The following is an 18,681-nucleotide window of genomic DNA, read 5'->3' on the forward strand; positions in this document are numbered from 1 at the left end:
TATTGTTGTGATTTGTTGCTATATAAATAAAATTGAATTAACACTTGTAAGTGTATATTAAAATCTTTTACCACATTCGACTGCTCTGCTGTGGGCTATAAGGGTTTGGTATTCTTTGCATTTTCATCACGTTGATATCACATTTGTTGCATTTAAAAAGTTGAAGTAAAATAAGACGTTATCCAAAAAAGTATAATGTATACTATGTAGTATATATACTACTTGTACGGGATGCAACTGCTAAAACTGTCTTTTTGATGATAAATAAAACGTATAAATTAATGTCTTTTAAAAAATAGCAGCTTTTTAAATGTATATTTTTTTTTATTGAAAGTTTTGTAATTATGACAGTCATCCACATGAAACAAACAAAAACAGCAAAAACAAAAACAAACAAACAAACATAATATACACACTGACAATAACATAATGGCACAGTGAAACCCTCAGATCTGCCCGGTCTGGGGGAGCTCCCCTCCACCTCTTTACAGGTCCCATGTCGTCAGGTTTTTGCTACTGTCCACGCAGCGCTTTACAGTCCATATCATCCCAAGGAAGGGTATTTCCAGTCTCTTTTATGAGCTGCCTTCTAAAAAACAGTGACCACGTCCTTAGCAGGCCTTCCTTCTTCCAGTAGTTGCGTGAAAATACTTAGTTAAGCTCTGGTTATATAACCCACCACCCATCATCCCACATTACCACCTTCAACAAATCTCTCCCACTTCATCCACTTTTTATGAAATTGGTTCATTTTGAGGTTAAAAAAAAATGTAAGTTTTTCCATTCTATATATTTCCTCCATCCCAACAGGATGTTTATCAAATATTTGTCCCTTAAGGAGGCTGCTGATGGGATATTGCCCAAATACGCAGTACAGAAATCCAAATTTAATTTGAGACCAGTCACCAAGTAAATTGATTCGACCACTTCACTCCAGTATGGTTGGATTATTGGGCATTTCCAAAATATATGAAAATGATCTGCCATGTTTCCCCCACAGTTTCTCCAGCAGTATCCATCTGTCAGTTGACCTTTTTGTTTGTATTTTATTTTGGGTGTTATAAAAAACCTAATAAAATTTTTCCACGTGAATTCCCTCCAATAACCCGAGCTAGTAGTTTCCATCTGTGTTCTACATATATTTAACCAACTGTCCTCTGATGTGTTGATTTTAGCCTCCGTCTCCCAATTAATTTTAATATAATTGGTTGATTGATCCTTAAGTGATTGTAGGTTCCGATAAAGTTTAGCAATCAATTTATTTTTAATCTGACCTTTATAAGCTTCTTTTATAACGGGGACTAGGCCTTCACTATGTTCTTCTGTAGTTTTTATATTACTATTGAAAAAGGACCTGACTCGGAGATATCTGAAAAAATCTTGGTTTTCCAAACCATAGGTGTCTCTTAATTTTTCAAAACTTTGTAATCCTTCTTTTCCTAACAATGAGCAAAATGGTCCGATCCCCCTTGTTAACCAAGTTGTATAACGTCTATCTGTTTGTGCAGGGATAAATTCCTCATCATGTGTGACCCATCTGAGTTGTTTGATTCCAGCTCCTGATTTAAGACTTTCGCATTCATCAAACCATATCTTTAAAGGAGTTTTAGTCCATTCGTTTAAATTATTTTTCTGTTCCAAATCTAATTTTTTTAATCTCCTAGTATTGTCTGTAGTGGTAATTTTAATTGTGTCACATCTAAATATTTCCATTTTGCTTCGTACGACGGATCACACCAATAAATTAAGTATCTTAATTGTGCTGCTTTAAAATAGCTTTCTAAGTTTGGGAGGGAAAGTCCACCCCATTCCTTAGGTAGTTGCAATGTTATATATCTAACTCTGGGTTTACAGCCCTTCCATACAAATCCCGAAATCATTCGGTTCCATAACGCAAATTGTTTGGCTGGTACGTGTACCGGTATAGATTGAAAAAGGAAAAGCAGAAACGGAAGTATATTCATTTTGGTCAGGTCGATCCTATTATACAGATCAAGCGGCAGTAGGCTCCACCTTCGAATGTTTTCTTTCAATTCCCTTGTAATTGGTGAGTAGTTTATTTCATAGATTTCTGTCAGTGTTTTGGGAATCTTAATACCTAAATATTTAATCATTTTATTATTCCAATTGAATTTAGAGATACTTTTGATCTTTGTTGTGGGTACATAATTGTATGTGATCACCTGTGTTTTTTGAATGTTTATTTTATATCCGGAAAGTTCTCCAAACATTTCCATCTTTGACCATAACTTAGGTAAGCTTCTTTCTGGGTCTGTGAGGGTCAGCAAAATATCATCTGCATATAAACCCGTTTTATATTCCGTATCCATATCCCTTTCATTTGTTCATCCTCCCTAATAGCTTGTGCCAGCGGTTCAATAAATAAAGCAAACAAGGCTGGGCTAAGCGGACATCCCTGCTGACATCCTCTCTGCAAGTCCACTACTCCAGTTAAGCTCCCATTTATTTTTATTCTTGCTGAAGGTAAATAATATAAATTTTTAATCAGTTGAATAAAAGGGTCTCCGAAACCAAACCGCTCCATAACCAAAAATAAGTAATCCCACCGGACGGAGTCAAACGCCTTTTCTGCATCAAGGCTTAATGCAATTGATGCCCTTTGGGATTTATTCATATAATCCATTAAATGTAAGGCACGTCTTATACTGTCTTGTATCTGTCTGTTTTTGAGAAATCCTGTCTGATCTTCATCAATAATTTCTGGTATTGTATTTTTAAGCCTTTCTGCTGTTATTGAGGTGAATAATCTATCATGTTGGTGACTCCCCTCCCTCCAACACAGTTAAAACATTTTAATAATAGCGGTGATAATAACTCTCTAAAGGTTTTATAATATTCTGATGTAAATCCGTCCATACCCAGCATCTGGTTTTTGTTTTTGCAATGGCTTTATCCAGTTCTTGTTTAGTAATTTGTTGCATTAGTCTTTTGTTTTGTTCCCGTCCAATATTAGGTAAATCCAGAGAATGCAAAAATTTCTGAATGTTTAGAGGGTCAGCCCCTTGTGTCTCTGAATATAATTAATTTTTTATAATAGTTTTCAAATGAGTTTTGTATTTCTTTAGCAGTGTAACACATTTTTTGAGTCTCTTCATCTTTTATACTGTAAATTCTCTTTCTTCTTGCTGTTTTTTTAATTCCCCAGGCCAATAGTTTCTTTGCCCTGGGCCGTAATCATAATACTTTTGCTTAACAAATCTAGCTTTTAGTTCTTCTTGTCTATCGAATATATCATTTAATTTCCGTTTTGTTAAATTTATCTCTTCCAATGTTTGAGAGTCTTTAACAGTGGCGTGTTTAGTCTCTAAATTCTTTAATGTAAGTAGTAACTCATTAATTTGCATTTGTTTCTCTTTCTTTTTGTACGAGTGTGAAGTAGCATAACTGTTCCGAAGGATTAAAGAAATCTGAGCTGGCAGCAATCACTTCAGAGTGTCGGGTCAGAACACTTGCAAATGTTCAGATGTGAGAGGAACAAACAGGCAGAGTCCAGGAATAAAGTTGTCATTCTTTGTATTTCCAATTGAGAATGTGCCCGCAGCTGGGCGAGAGAGAGAGAGTGTGTGTGTGTGTGTGGTTTCTGCAGACAAAGCATAATAATACAAATCAATTAGGAATCAGATTACATAATAAACATAAAGATACAACTGAGGTGTACTCAAGTACAGTATATAACTAAATAAGCTGACATTATACTTCAGCCTGGTTACATAAACTTAAAGTCAGACATTATGCATCAACACACCGCATAAAACTATGCACTGAAGGCAACTTTACATCGGTTTATCATCTGTTACACAGAGCACAGAATCAACAACACGATAACAACGAATCTCTCTGCTAGAAGCTAATTAGCAAACAAATCTGTTATGCTAGCGAACTGCCACTTGTACATAACGTCACTTAAACAGAAGCAGAAACTGCTGGTAAGTCATCAAATACACTCATGGCTGAACACCAACATAACTGAGTGAAGTAAAACATTGACTTACGGTCTTATGAACGCACACACTGTCTGTTGTTTGGCTGCCGTTTGTCTCTGAACTAAAGTTGCGGACATGCACCCCGATGGTGCATTCAGGGGGCATAGGAAATCCCATACACAAACCTAACCCTTTTGTACAGCCGCCCCCAAATTTGGTGTACAAATTTGACCTTGATGGAATGTCCTCTGCACCTAAGCAGAATCCTGGGGTAGAACAGGCAACCTGATGAGCCGTGCCACCGGGCGAGTGTAAGTTCGGTCCTTTACTTGAACGACTGCAGCTCTGACACGATCATCGGACCCCGGTAAGATAGTTTTCACGGTTCCTACTTGCCAGAGCGCTCGTGGGGTCTGCTGATCAACAATGAGAACCACAGATCCAACTGCAATGTTGTCTGTGTCCTTGTGCCATTTCTGCTGTGGTTGCAAGGTGGGCATAAAATGCAGTATGAAGTGCGTCCAGAATTGGTCAGCCAGGACTTGAGTGTGTCTCCACCTCTTACGACTGAGCAGCTCGGATTCTGGATAGAACACTTGGGGTAGAGAGCAATCTGGCCGCCCCATCAACAAAGAGTAGGGCGTGATGGGATCTGGGTCTGCGATGTCTGAAGAAACATAACCCAAAGGCCTGGAGTTGAGTATACTCTCCACCTCAAGCAGGACAGTCTTCAGCACTTCCTCTGACACTATCTGCGCTCCCAACGTGGTGCGCAGAGCGGTTTTCACGGATCGCACCTCTCTCTCCCAAGACCCTCCAAAGTGTGGAGCACTAGGGGGATTGAAACAGAATCGGATCTGTTCTGCTGCCAGTTGCTGTCTAAGATCTGGCGTTAGGGCAGTGAATGCTTCTTGTAGTTCCTTACTTGCACCTCGAAAGTTGGTACCCTGGTCTGAAAGGAGTTCAAACGGCTTCCCTCTACGGGCTATGAACCATCTGAGTGACATCAAGAAGGAGTCAACATCCATGTTTACCAGCAGATCCAGGTGAACTGCTCGAGTAGTAAGACACTTGAAAAGGATGCCCCACCTCTTTTCTGTGCGCCGACCCACTTTAATGAGCATAGGGCCGAAGCAGTCCATTCCAGTCGAATAGAAAGCAGGTCGGAAGAGCCTCAAACTTGAGGGCGGCAAATCTGCCATTTTCGGGACCTCTGGTTGACCTCTCCACTTCTTGCATTCGGGACAGTAATGCTGATGTCTTCTGACTGCTTCTCTCCCCCTTAAGATCCAGTATTTCCGGCGCAACTCAGCGAAAACACGTTCAGCTCCCGGGTGGTTGAGCTTATTGTCACATCGCTGGATTAGAAGCTTCGTAACTGGGTGAGCAGGCTCTAGAAGTACAGGGTGTAGTACCTCAGGACTCAGGCCTTCGCATCTGCGGAGTCGACCTCCAACTCTAATCAAGTCAGAAGCCTTGTCATACTCAGGAGCGAGGGTAATTAGCCTGCTACTGGATGGAATCAGCTTCTCTGATTTAAGTAATGTGAATTCTCTCGGGAAGCTCTCCATCTGAGAATGTCTAAGCAGGGCCAGCTCTGCCCTTTTAAAGTCATCAGCATCAGGGTGACTGGTGTCATTAGCCGCCCCGTGCATCAATCGAGCAGTGGCTTTCAGGAGTTCCTCATATGTGCTGAACTGTTTGATGTCAGGTATCGCTGGACTAGCGGATCCAGTAAGCAGACCACAGAACACTGGCTTCTTCAGTTCCTCCACTTCCTCCTTAGCTTCTCCCACCGGTGCTTGTGGCCAAAGGCTGGGTGGCAGCTGAAGAAATGGTGGCCCCCGGCTCCAGCGATTCTCACCAGCAAGCTGAGCCACAGTTTTCCCTCTCGTGATATCGTCTGCTGGATTGGTTCCTGAGTCCACGTACCGCCAAGATGCTGCAGCAGAGAGTTCTTGTACCTCTGCAACTCTGGTTCCCACAAAGACTTTATATCTGCATGAATCTGAATGGAGCCAGTTAAGTACTGTAGTCGAGTCTGTCCAGAACACCACATCTTGGATGTCAAGGGTCAGTTCTTTCTTCAGAACAGAAGCCAGCTGTGCTCCTGTAAGGGCTCCACACAACTCTAGCCTTGGAATTGAGAGTTGCTTCTTGGGTGCAACTCTCGACCTCGCAGCCAAGAAAGCCACCTGGACCTTTCCTTCTCCTTGGTCGGTGCGTAGATATGCCACAGACCCATAGGCAAGCTCAGAGGCATCACAGAACACATGAAGGCTTCGATGGCTGTGACTACAATCCGAGCGTGAGTCAGTGTAGCATCTCGGCAGCGTTATCTGTGAGAGCTGGCCGAGTTCACTTTCCCACAAACGCCAGGCGTGGAGCAGATTCTCAGGTAAGTGAGGATCATCCCATCCTCTTTTCTTGTCCCAGAGGTGTTGCACGATGACCTTTGCCCTGGTCGTATATGGAATAAGAAACCCGAGAGGATCATACTGCTGGGCGAGCAGCCGATAAATGTTGCGCATTGTTGGCTCTGAACTGACGCTCTGCTGATGCTTGTACCGGAGTGCATCAGTCTTACAGTGCCATACGAGTCCTAGAGTGCGCTCTTGAGGATTGGCTGACTCCTGGGAGAGCCAGAGAACGCTACCCTCTGACTGGGACTCAACTGGTAGGTGGCTGATGACCGTGTGGACATTGCTAGCCCATTGTCGTAGTTCAAATCCACCCTCCAAGAGGAGAGACTGCAGGCGATCCACCAACTTCTTGGCTTGGCCTTCTGATGGGAGGCTCTGCAAACAGTTGTCAACATAGAAATTACGTTCTATGGACAGACGAGCATCCTCTCCTGGCTCAGTGTGTTTCTGGACATGATCTTGAAGTGCAAAGGTAGCGCAGCACGGACTGCATGTAGTCCCAAAGGGAAGCACCTGCCATTGGTAGATGGTGGGTTTTTCGTCTACCTTCATGTCTCGCCACAGGAAACAGAGAAAGGGTTTGTCCTCATTTAGCAGACGGACCTGATGGAACATCCCCTTTATGTCACTGCTGAAGGCAACTGGGTGTTCCCTGAACCTGAGAAGGACTCCCAACAGGCTAGCTCCCAGTGTAGGCCCTGGAAGAAGGCAGTCGTTCAGGCTCTGACCCTTGTAGGTGAAGGAACAGTTGAACACTATCCTGTCCTTCCCGTTGTGGTGCACCATGTGATGGGGGATAAACCATGAACAGTTACTCACTGCGGCCTCTTCCAGTGCAACAGCTGTGACGAAGCCAGCCTGCAGCAGATTTTGGATTTCCCGAGAGTAGGCAGCTGCCTTCTGTGGTTCTCTGGCAAGTCGTTTCTCTGTACCACGAAGCTGGGCCAAAACTGCCTCTGGTGTAGAGGGGGAAGATTCTTCTTCCACAGTAGTGGGGTGGCGTAGCGATTTACTCCATCAATTGTTACTCGAATTGTCCTTTCCTCAAGTCTCTGAATGGCCTCAGCGTCTTGTCGGGACCTGGTAATGAGCCGCTCACTCCGGTATGGCAAGGTATCCATCTTCCAGAGTCTCTCAACATGGCTGAAGAGCTCAGCTTCTGGTGAGGCCCCAGAGGTGAAGAGACACTGCTGTGGGGTTAGCCGCTGACGTAGGAATCTCGATGGACCCTGTAAAGTCCATCCAAGTCAGGTGTGCACAGCTGCAGGTCCACCTGGAGGGCCTAGACGTACTGGCTCCACAAGAGTGAGAAGATGTGGATTATCTGACCCAATAAGCAGAAGGGGCTGTACTTCCTTTATGTCTGGCAGTGGCAGGTGCTTAAGGTGACGGTACCGCTCCTGTAATGCTCTTATAGGGTAACTATGGCGTGCTAGGCCAAGTTCTTTTGCTGTGAAGGCTTGGTGGATCTGGAAGGACTTGTTAGGCTGTGAGGCAGGAGAAAGGGAGAATGACACAGCAGCACCATGGATGGTACAGCTATCTTGACGGACAGTGCGGAGTGCCAGGTCCTCAGCTTCCCCGTGCAGCCCCAAGCAATCAGCCGCTTCATGCAGAAGTATGGTACGCTCTGATCCATCATCCAGTATAGCATAGGTTTCAACCATCTTGGTACTGCTCCTAATGATGACACGACTTAGCTTGAGTAGCACCTGACTGCTATTGGTTTGCCGGTCTACGTACAGTGTCTCAGAGGTGGAACTTACTAAGCATGTGCTTTCCTCTGGTGCACTGGTTGAACCAGAGGCTGTAGCATCTGGGCTGGTATTGACATCATGAAGAACTTCAAGATGTCGGCGCCCACATGGTTTACACTTGGCTTTGAGGTTACACATAGCTGCTTGATGATCACGGGCGCATCGCCAGCACCTCTTATTCACCTTGATCCACTCTGTCTTCTGCTCCTTCGACAAGAGTTTGAAGTTACTGCACTGATTCAGGTAATGCTGCACTGTATTACAGAATGGGCAGTACTTCTTGGGCCTTTCTTGTGTCGCTGACATGTCACCTTCCATCTTTCTCCTGGGCTCACTACCATGGAGAATGGTGGCAGCCTTCTGAAACTTATGCTCAGGACGTCTCTCCTTTCGTGAAACTTGCCTCTCCCTGTCAGAGTGGCCACAATATTGGTCTCCAATTACCTGGACACGCACCTCATACTCAAGCCATTCAGCCAGATCAAGCAGTGTTGGTATAGGAGTGTTGATGGGATTGACAAATCTCTGGAAATTTGCTCTTAGGTCATAAGGTAGCTTAGCTAAGAGGCGAGATACGTGTGAGCCACACCTCAACTCTGTCCGACCTTGTTCTCCCAACTGGTGTAACATACCCACTAGCGCACGGACTTGTAGTGCGAAAGACTTGAAGGCTCTGATGTCACCACTCCTAATGTTGGGTCCATCCATCAGTTTGGTAATCCTTTTTAAGGCCAGATGTTGAGGTTGCCCATACATTTCTGTAAGTGCTCTCATGGTGTCAGCAAATGGGAATGGACTGTTACTGTATGAGTCAGCTACAAGTAGTGCATCTTCACACTTAAGGTGATCTGTCAAGATCTGGAACTTGAAGTGTTCAGGAGCATCAAGTGGAAGTATGTTATCTAGAGCTAACTTTAATCTTGCAAACTCACGTGGGTCCTCGTGCACAAGGTCGGGGATCGTTGGTTGAGGTCCACGATAAGTCTCTATCTGTTGGGCTCTGCTGAGAGAGAGTGGTGTCTGAGGGCACCCACCTGGTTGCAGGCGATCGGGTGGACACTGTCGGCGGTCATCTGGATAGTTACCACAGCGCCTGTACGGATAACTCGAATCCTGATACCCATATCCATAAGATAAGATAAGATAAGATAACCTTTATTAGTCCCACACGTGGGAAATTTGTTTTGTCACAGCAGGAGTGGACAGTGCAAAAGTTATGAGGCAAAAATTAGAATACAATAAGAATAAATACAGTACACAACTGTACAGAATACAATAAAATAAAATACTATATACAGTAGAATAAAATAAAATAAATATACAATAAGATAAAAATAGAATACAAATACAAATACTATATACAACTGAGTAAAAATACAACGATGACAGAAAGGATTATTGCACTTAGTATTATTGCATATGTATGGATGTGTGTGCTTGATCAGTTAAAGTCTTTATTATGGAGTCTGACAGCAGTGGGGAGGAAAGACCTGCGAAATCTCTCCGTCCCACACCGTGGGTGCCGCAGTCTCCCACTGAAGGAGCTGCTCAGTGCTGTCACAGTCTGCTGCATGGGGTGGGAGATGTTGTCCATCAGGGATGACAGCTTAGCCGCCGTTCTCCTGTCACTCACCACCTCCACTGGGTCCAGAGGGCATCCTAGAACAGAGCTGGCCCTTCGGATCACCCTGTTCAGTCTCTTCCTGTCCCCAGTAGAGATGCTGCCGCCCCAGCAGACCACGCCATAAAAGATAGCAGAAGCCACAACAGAGTCATAGAAGGTCTTCAGGAGTGGGCCCTCCACTCCAAACGACCTGAGTCTCCGCAGCAGGTACAGCCTGCTCTGCCCTTTCCTGTAGAGGGCGTCTGAGTTATGAGTCCAGTCCAGTCTATTGTTCAGATGAACACCAAGGTACCTGTAGCTGTCCACAGCCTTAATGTCCATACCTTGGATGTTCAGTGGTTGCAGTGGAGAATGCTTGTGCCTGCGGAAGTCTACCACCAGTTCCTTGGTTTTACTGGCGTTGATCTGGAGGTAGTTCAGCTGGCACCAGTCCACAAAGTCTTGGGTCAGACCTCTGTACTCCTTGTCGTCCCCATCAGTGATGAGGCCGACTATTGCAGAGTCATCAGAGAACTTCTGCAGGAAGCACTGGGTGGAATTGTGGGAGAAGTCTGCAGTGTAGATGGTGAAGAGGAACGGAGCCAGAACCGTTCCCTGTGGGGCCCCCGTACTGCAGACGACCCTGTCCGACACACAGCCCTGAGTCCTCACATACTGTGGTCGGTCGGTGAGGTAGTCCAGGATCCAGGTAGTGAGGTGATGGTCCACTCCAGAGTTCACCAGCTTGTCCTTTAGAACCGAGGGAAGAATAGTGTTGAAGGCACTGGAGAAATCAAAGAACATGATTCTCACAGTGCTTCCAGCGGTCTCCAGGTGAGCGAGGGAACGATGTAGGAGGTGAATGACGGCATCATCCGCTCCAATGCCAGGCTGGTAGGCAAACTGAAGTGGGTCCAGTGATGAGCTTATTAGGCGCCGAAGCTGAGCCAGGACCAACCGCTCCAGGGTCTTCATCAGGTGGGATGTCAGAGCCACCGGCCTGTAGCTGTTGAGGTCCTTGGGGCGTGAAGTCTTTGGCACTGGTACAACACAGGAGGTTTTCCAGAGCTGTGGGACTCTTCCCAACCTCAGGCTCAGGTTGAAGAGGTGCTCCATCACCCCACACAGTTGGTCCGCGCAGGACCTGACGACCCTCGAGCTGATGCCATCTGGACCCGCTGCCTTCTTGCCATTAATCCTCCTCAGTTCCCTCCTAACCGGGGTGGTTGAGAGAGACAGGCTGGAGCCTTGTGTTGAGTGTGTATTGGATGCTGCAGTTGGGGGTGGGGGGGAGTGAGCAGGGTGAATAGAGGAGGTGTGAAGTGTCTGAGTGACTGTCAGGGCAGCTTGGGTGACCAGGGGTAGGATACCTGTCATCTTGTCTGTAGTATGGATCATCTTCATAGCAGGCCCCTAGCTTTGGCAATCTAGGAGGAGTGGCAGGCTGACTGCAGTTCCTGTGGCGACGAGCATACACCTCATCAACCCTTCTTTGTTCTGCATGATATGGTGACCGTCCCCTTGCTGCTGACGCTGGAAGTGGAGGGAGCATCTCACCTGGTGTCATTGGTGAAAGAAAATCTTGAGATTCAGGGCATGAGTCGACTGAAGGTGATGGTGACTGTGCGCTGCGCTCCCTGTCAAGATCTGCGTCATTTAGACTGTGAGTGAGCTCCTCAATCAGGCCATGCTGGCTGTCCTTTGGATGTTGAGACTCATCCCCAAATGGCACCTGTGGAGCACTTTCAGGCTGATGTGGGCTCTTCTGACCTTTGATTGGCACCAGCTTACTAGTGTGGGCAGGTGTGGTTGACGTCCCATCCTCACAAAGTCCAGACCGTGATGTGGCATGCTGTGGAGCTAGTACAGGTGAGCTAGAGATCAATTCTGTCAGGCGTTGCACATCTAGTCGGAGTTGATTGTGTTCCTCTTTCATATGATGAATATATTGGAGAATTTCAGGATGAGTAGAATGCTTGCCCTGATCATCATGTGAGAGTCGGTTCTTAGCGAGGTCATCCACTTCATAGTTCTGGAGGTATGATGGCAGCTTGCTATGTCTGTGCGGACGGTCAGACTCTCTGTATGGGTATCGGTCTTCCATTCTGAACATATAAGGCTGAAGCAGTTGCTCACCTCCGGCTCGAAGGACCAATTTTTCCAAAGGATTAAAGAAATCTGAGCTGGCAGCAATCACTTCAGAGTGTCGGGTCAGAACACTTGCAAATGTTCAGATGTGAGAGGAACAAACAGGCAGAGTCCAGGAATAAAGTTGTCATTCTTTGCATTTCCAATTGAGAATGTGCCCGCAGCTGGGCGAGAGAGTGTGTGTGGGTGTGTGTGTGTGTGTGTGGTTTCTGCAGACAAAGCATAATAATACAAATCAATTAGGAATCAGATTACATAATAAACATAAAGATACAACTGAGGTGTACTCAAGTACAGTATATAACTAAATAAGCTGACATTATACTTCAGCCTGGTTAGTCAAAGGAGCTTGCAAAGAAAAGCGTCTGGACTTCTTTAAGTTGCTTGAAGACGTTTCACCTCTCATCCGAGAAGCTTCTTCAGTTCTAAGGTCCAATGGTGGAGAGTCCCAGATATAAACCTAGTGGGAGTAACCCCCCACAGAGGGACAAAAGGACCCCCTGATGATCCTCTAGTCGCCTGAGCCAAGGTGTGAAACTGTGCGTGGGTCCAAATCAGCCAGAGTTTCGGGTGTGTTCATTGTGAAACCTGGCCCCACCTTATCATGCGAATTCCTGAGGTCAGATGGCCCAGGATGTGGCCTGGTTACATAAACTTAAAGTCAGACATTATGCATCAACACACCGCATAAAACTATGCACTGAAGGCAACTTTACATCGGTTTATCATCTGTTACACAGAGCACAGAATCAACAACACTATAACAACGAATCTCTCTGCTAGAAGCTAATTAGCAAACAAATCTGTTATGCTAGCAAACTGCCACTTGTACATAACGTCACTTAAACAGAAGCAGAAACTGCTGGTAAGTCATCAAATACACTCATGGCTGAACACCAACATAACTGAGTGAAGTAAAACATTGACTTACGGTCTTATGAACGCACACACTGTCCGTTGTTTGGCTGCCGTTTGTCTCTGAACTAAAGTTGCGGACATGCACCCCGATGGTGCATTCAGGGGGCATAGGAAATCCCATACACAAACCTAACCCTTTTGTACAATAACATAAGCAGCATGGAAGGCGATAGGAAGACAGCATCTGCAGACTGTTCAAGTTTCTTTTAAGTGTTCTTTATTTTCTGGCGTCGCCTTTCAACAGTTGTTTCACAAAACATAAGAACCCGTGAGTCAAAATCTCACCTGCTTTATATAGAATTCCACTCACACCTGGATCTCATTAACCTCTACCATTGGGAAAACAGGGTAGACTAAATAACACAGTCTAGATAAAGAAACAAGAATAAAATCATCTTTCCACCTAACAAACTCATTCACCCAGCTAAACAGTTTGAAAAGTCAATCTCTTTACCTAATCTGACTCATGGGGTTATTTTAAATGAAATAAACAATTATACACAAAAGAAACATCTCTTCATTTGGTTACACCCAATTGACATGATCAGTGACATCATATCCTATAAAATCAGGAAGTACTGGGGCGGTCCTTCCCACATACCTGTTTTACAAATAGGACCTGCTCAAAGGAACAGACAATGGTAAGTATAACCAAACTACATAAACAAATGAAAGATCCAAATCAATTAATGATGAAGTGACATTTAGCTTTAAGTACATTTGCACAGATGAAATGAATATAACCAATGCTACCACAAACAGACCCGGGATAGTATGTAGAGCCAAGGTTACATGTGCTGTGTTTACATTAAAGCATTATGGATAGACTATAGGATAACAGAACACAAAATAACAATATATGCAAGTGACAAATGGCAAATGAATTCTGTCCTAGCCACTGTGTCACAACGAGGACCACGTGATCAATTTTCCTCTCATTACCGCTTTGGATGCATCCCATGTAACACTTGGGGACACCTCTTGATTATCAGTAGTTTTTATACTCATTTCTTACGAATTGTATACACTTGGTATCATTTAACAAGCTCGTATTCAGCTTCCAGCTAGTCTGCTTTATTTCAGTCTCCAAATGTATAGACAAGTAAACACCGGCATGGTCTGATACATCTTTTACTCTTTTTTAAAAAATATAACTATATTCAGTTTAAGTTTGACTAAAGTCGAGCTAAAAATCAATCATAGGTAAACCTTGGTGGTGAAAGCAAAAAAAAAAAATCATCTGGTTTTAGTGTTTTTATTTCATTGTTTTCTTTTTTTAAAAGGATTCTCCATGCAGCCGTTGGAGATGGGAAAGATAGCTACATGCAGGTTTAAGATTTCTGTCTTATACCTTCCTTCCCTTCAATTCAGTTCAAATGATAAAATCTCAAATCGCACCAAACCATAAAAACCGTTATCGCAAGGCACTTTATATTAGAAATAAACCCCAACAATCAGACTGCCTCCTGTCAGCGAGCACTTGGCCATAGTGGGAAGGAAAACTCCCTTTTAACAGGAAGAAACCTCTAGCAGAACCAAGCTCAGGGAGGGGAGGCCATCTGCTGCATCTAGTTGGGGGTGGGAGGAGGGAGATGGGACAAAAACAAACATACTAGTTTAATATGTGCGTTGAAGGACATATCCTGGTTTCAACAAAATAAAAACAAAACAACACTCCAAGGTTTCTCAAAGTGTTATTGGTAACCAAGGCAATACCATCCAGTTTCTGGTTAGACACTGTTTCTAATATTTTTAGGGCTGAGTACAATCACCTCAGTTCTATCTGAATTTTGAAACTTGGCTTGGCCTGCTTCACTTTAGGCAGCATATGCTTAGTAAATATGGATGAACGAATCAAATGCACCCATTTTCAGTATTGAGCTAGCCTAATAAATGAAGTACATATCTAACTGTGGTTTACCACAATAGTAACAGTGATTGGACTAAAATGAAATTGCTGTTGAGAGATAAACTGTACACATGAAGGCGCCTCAACCTCTGCTGATGTCTATCCCAGCACAGCATGTCTAATTGGGTATATAGGAGTCATTACCTAGAAGAGTTCTGACAGGTCTCAGTTTACCTTTGCTCGGTGTTCCAGATATTCCTCTCTGTAGCCATATTTCTTGGGAGTCCCACAGGTTTTTTTCTTGCTAGGTAATCCATCCAGTAGGTTCTGGATCTACCTTAAGGTGCTCTTCCAGTCAGATATGCTTGGTAATTTTCCAAAGTAAGGAAGAGGAGCCATTCTGATTGGATGCCCAATCATCCTCAGCCAGCTCCTACAGATATACCAATATTCTACTTCAAGCTAGGTCAGGGGTAGGCAACTCCAGGTCTCAGGTCCCCTGGGTTTATGCACCTGTTCATTACCAGGCCTCTGGTGAACTTCAAGACATGTTGAGGAGGTAATTTAGCCATGCGAATCAGCTGTGTTGCATCAAGGACACATCTATAACCTGCTGGACAACGGCACTTGAGGCCTGGAGTTGCCCACCCCTGAGCTAGACTGACTAGCAGTTCACAACAAAGGTCTATTACAATACTCTGGTGCTGCATCACCAGCAGTAACTGCATCTGTATCTCATGCTCCAGTTTACCATTTCAGGTGAACAAGATTCCACAACACTTAAAGTCCTTAGCTTGGGAAAGCGACTCTCACCAAACCCAAAGGGAGGAACCCTTTCATGTGCTCAGACTAAGAGTGAGCACAATAAAGGTCGTGTTCTGATACAGGTAAATGAGCCACAAACAGCTGTGACAGGATTTTCAAATGTAACACCTTCTTGACTCTGGCTGATGTCTGTGGAGTCCAACACCCACTGAAAAAGCGCTCAGCTTTATGCGACAAATATAGACACAGCGCAAAGAACCAGATGTCCTTTGTGCTGTGTACCTCGCCCTCCAGCAATACCCCATAGAAGGTTCTCCAGGGTACAGGATTGTAAAACTTCGATGATTCCACAGGTCACGTGTGAACCAAATGGCCAAATTTTCTTTCAGTTGTGAGCAATGGAGCGAGCCGCACAGGATGAGACTTGTAATCCCCAGACGTACTAAGATGCTGATGAGCAGCACCTCGTCAGTATAGCTTGCCAGGATGGATTTGTTTGAATTTGCTTCTTAGTACTTAGTACTTCTTAGTGCAGCTGAGAACTTTTACAGATATTCAATCATAGCACAAAGTTTGAATCGAGTGAATAAAGTCAGGTGCATAACACAGAGCCCTTTTCTCTCAGAGGATCAATGTAAAGTCCAGTGGAGATGTTGAGATGTCTCTACAAACTGTTTCTTTCTTTGGTGGGATGGAGAAAGAGCCCCTCTGCTGATCTTCAGGTAAGTTTGAACCCCAGTCATTCAAACCTGCTGATTCTAACCCTACCCAATGCAGCGCAGGTCACATTCAGGTCACATCATAATCCTCTCTCTTCTTCCGTCTGTTTTCTTGTTAGAGAATCGTTGGCAGAGATCTTCCTGAGCCAGGAGCAAATGACTCACTCAGCCCTGTAAAGTAATGAGATGCATAAAACATAAGTTTCTGTTATATTTCAGCAGCGAGAGCGTTTTATTTATAGACGGAGCCCATCTGGCAACTTGTCATAACATTCGCAAGAGTGAAACAAAGCTTTCAAAGCATTTAGCCTCACTTACAAGTGCAGAGAGAGGGTGGGCCCAGGACCCCCGCCTCCCGTCCTCTCCATGAACCTCCTGCTGCTAGGAGCACAACCCATCCCAGTGCTGTTCACATTTCCTCCTGACTCACTCTCTTCAGATGACACACAGACACAAACAGGCATCTTGAGAGCTGGCAGACTGATGCAGGGCAGTCACAGAGGAAATCATGCATACATCAGCTGCTGCTTGTTTCAAAGATGAGCCATGATGCATTCTCAGACTATGAACCTCTCCCAGGCTTTCAGTCTCAGACAGGAAATAGAGGAGAAGGAAACTGCTTTCTAAGTTTTCCTCTTCTCCTCCTTTCCTTATCAGGAAGACGTGCCTAAATGTTACCTCCTGTCTGGAAACTGCTTTGATGAATACTAATGCTTTCAGCTACAACTACAGCAGTCTGTGGCCCATTTAAATACCCAGAACCTTTTGGAGACAGTTAACTCGGGCTGGATTGCTGAGACAGCAAAGCCCACAAAGGCCCACAGAAACCTCAAGTCCACTCGTCTGGCAATTTGCATCACTGAAGCATCAACTATGGTGGATTCTGCATTTAGATACCTCTCTTTGGGATATCAAGATCTGTGGTTTGGTTGTCAAATGAGTACACAGCTAGCTAAAATTACAGCTAAGCAGAGAAAGACATCATTAATGTTACAGTTAGTGGGTAAAACACATTGTTGCATTGTCTCATCTCAGTACAATATATTTGATGAAATATGCATTATTTACATTATCGAAGGCAAACGTATCTACAATCAGTATCTCCAAAGTGGGCAAATCACACCAAAGCAATCTGGATAGATAAAAAGCACCACAGACCAAAGGAAACATACAACTTGATTTTGGGGTGACAGAACTTTAATGGGTGTAACAACTTATGATGTGACAGTTCATTTCAGCTGTGTTTATATTGCACAAATTCACAACAATAGTTGGCTTCAGGCGCTTGACACTCTGAGGTAAAATTCCTGCAATATTATAATATAGTTCAGCTATTAGAATTATTTCTGAGACGCCATATTTTGTTATCATACTTAGAGAAACATATACATACACATTCAGTTCAATTCAATGCAATTTTATTTATACAGCACCAAATCACAACAACAGTCGCCTCAAAGCGCTTTATATATTTGGGGCGAGCGTGGCTCAGGGGGTTGGGAATCGCATCTGTAACTGGAAGGTCACTGGTTCGATCCCCGGGCTCTCTGTCCTGGTCGTTGTGTCCTTGGGCAAGACACTTTACCCTACCGCCTACTGGTGTTGGGTAGAGGGGCCGATGGCGCGATATGGCAGCTTCTCTTCTGTCAGTCTGCCCCAGGGCAGCTGTGGCTACAACCGTAGCTTGCCTCCACCAGTGTGTGAGAGTGAATGAATAGTGGCATTGTAAAGCGCGTTGGGTGCCTTGAAAAGCGCTATATAAATCCAATCCATTATTATTATTATTATTATATTGTAAGGACCCTACAATAATACACACAGAGAAAACCTAACAATCACATCAGCCCCTATGAGCAAACACTTTGGTGACAGTGGGAAGGAAAAACTCCCTTTTAACAGGAAGAAACCTCCAGCAGAACCAGGCTCAGGGAGGGGCGGGGCCATCTGCTGCGACCGGTTGGGGTGAGAGAAGGAAGACGGGACAAAAGACATGCTGTAGAAGAGAGACAGAGGTTAATAACAAGTGTGATTCAGCAGAGAGCTCTATTAACAGATGTTGAGTGAGAAAGGTGACTGAAGAAGAAATACTCAGTGCATCATGGGAATCCCCCAGCAGCTCACACCTATTGCAGCATAACTAAGGGAGGATACAGGGTCACCTGATCCAGCCCTAACTATATGCTTTAGCAAAAAGGAAAGTTTTAAGCCTAATCTTGAAAGTAGAGATAGTGTCTGTCTCCCGAATCCAAACTGGAAGCTGGTTCCACAGAAGAGGGGCCTGAAAACTGAAGGCTCTCCCACCCATTCTACTAAATGGTAAATGGTAAATGGCCTGTATTTGTATAGTGCTTTTCTAGTCCCTAAGGACCCCAAAGCGCTTTACACAACCTGTCATCCACCCATTCACACACACATTCACACACTGGTGATGGCAAGCTACAATGTAGCCACAGCCACCCTGGGGCGCACTGACAGAGGCGAGGCGCCACCGGGCCCTCTGACCACCACCAGTAGGCAACGGGTGAAGTGTCTTGCCCAAGGACACAACGACCGAG

General features: G+C 44.6%; 1 protein-coding gene across 1 annotated transcript in view; it reads right to left on the reverse strand.

The window, feature by feature from the left end:
• LOC309717771 (uncharacterized protein) overlaps positions 1-7,310 on the reverse strand; it is a 352,978-nt gene extending 345,668 nt beyond the window's left edge. The window contains exon 1 of the mRNA XM_082552596.1: positions 4,004-7,310. Within this exon, the coding sequence (XP_082408722.1) occupies positions 4,199-7,153 (2,955 nt within the window). The 5' untranslated portion in view covers positions 7,154-7,310 and the 3' untranslated portion in view covers positions 4,004-4,198. The remainder of the gene's footprint in view (positions 1-4,003) is intronic.
• Between the last annotated feature and the right edge of the window lie 11,371 nt (positions 7,311-18,681).

This window comes from Aulonocara stuartgranti, assembly GCF_965226115.1.
Source record: "Aulonocara stuartgranti genome assembly, chromosome: 11".
Lineage (NCBI taxonomy): Eukaryota > Metazoa > Chordata > Actinopteri > Cichliformes > Cichlidae > Aulonocara > Aulonocara stuartgranti.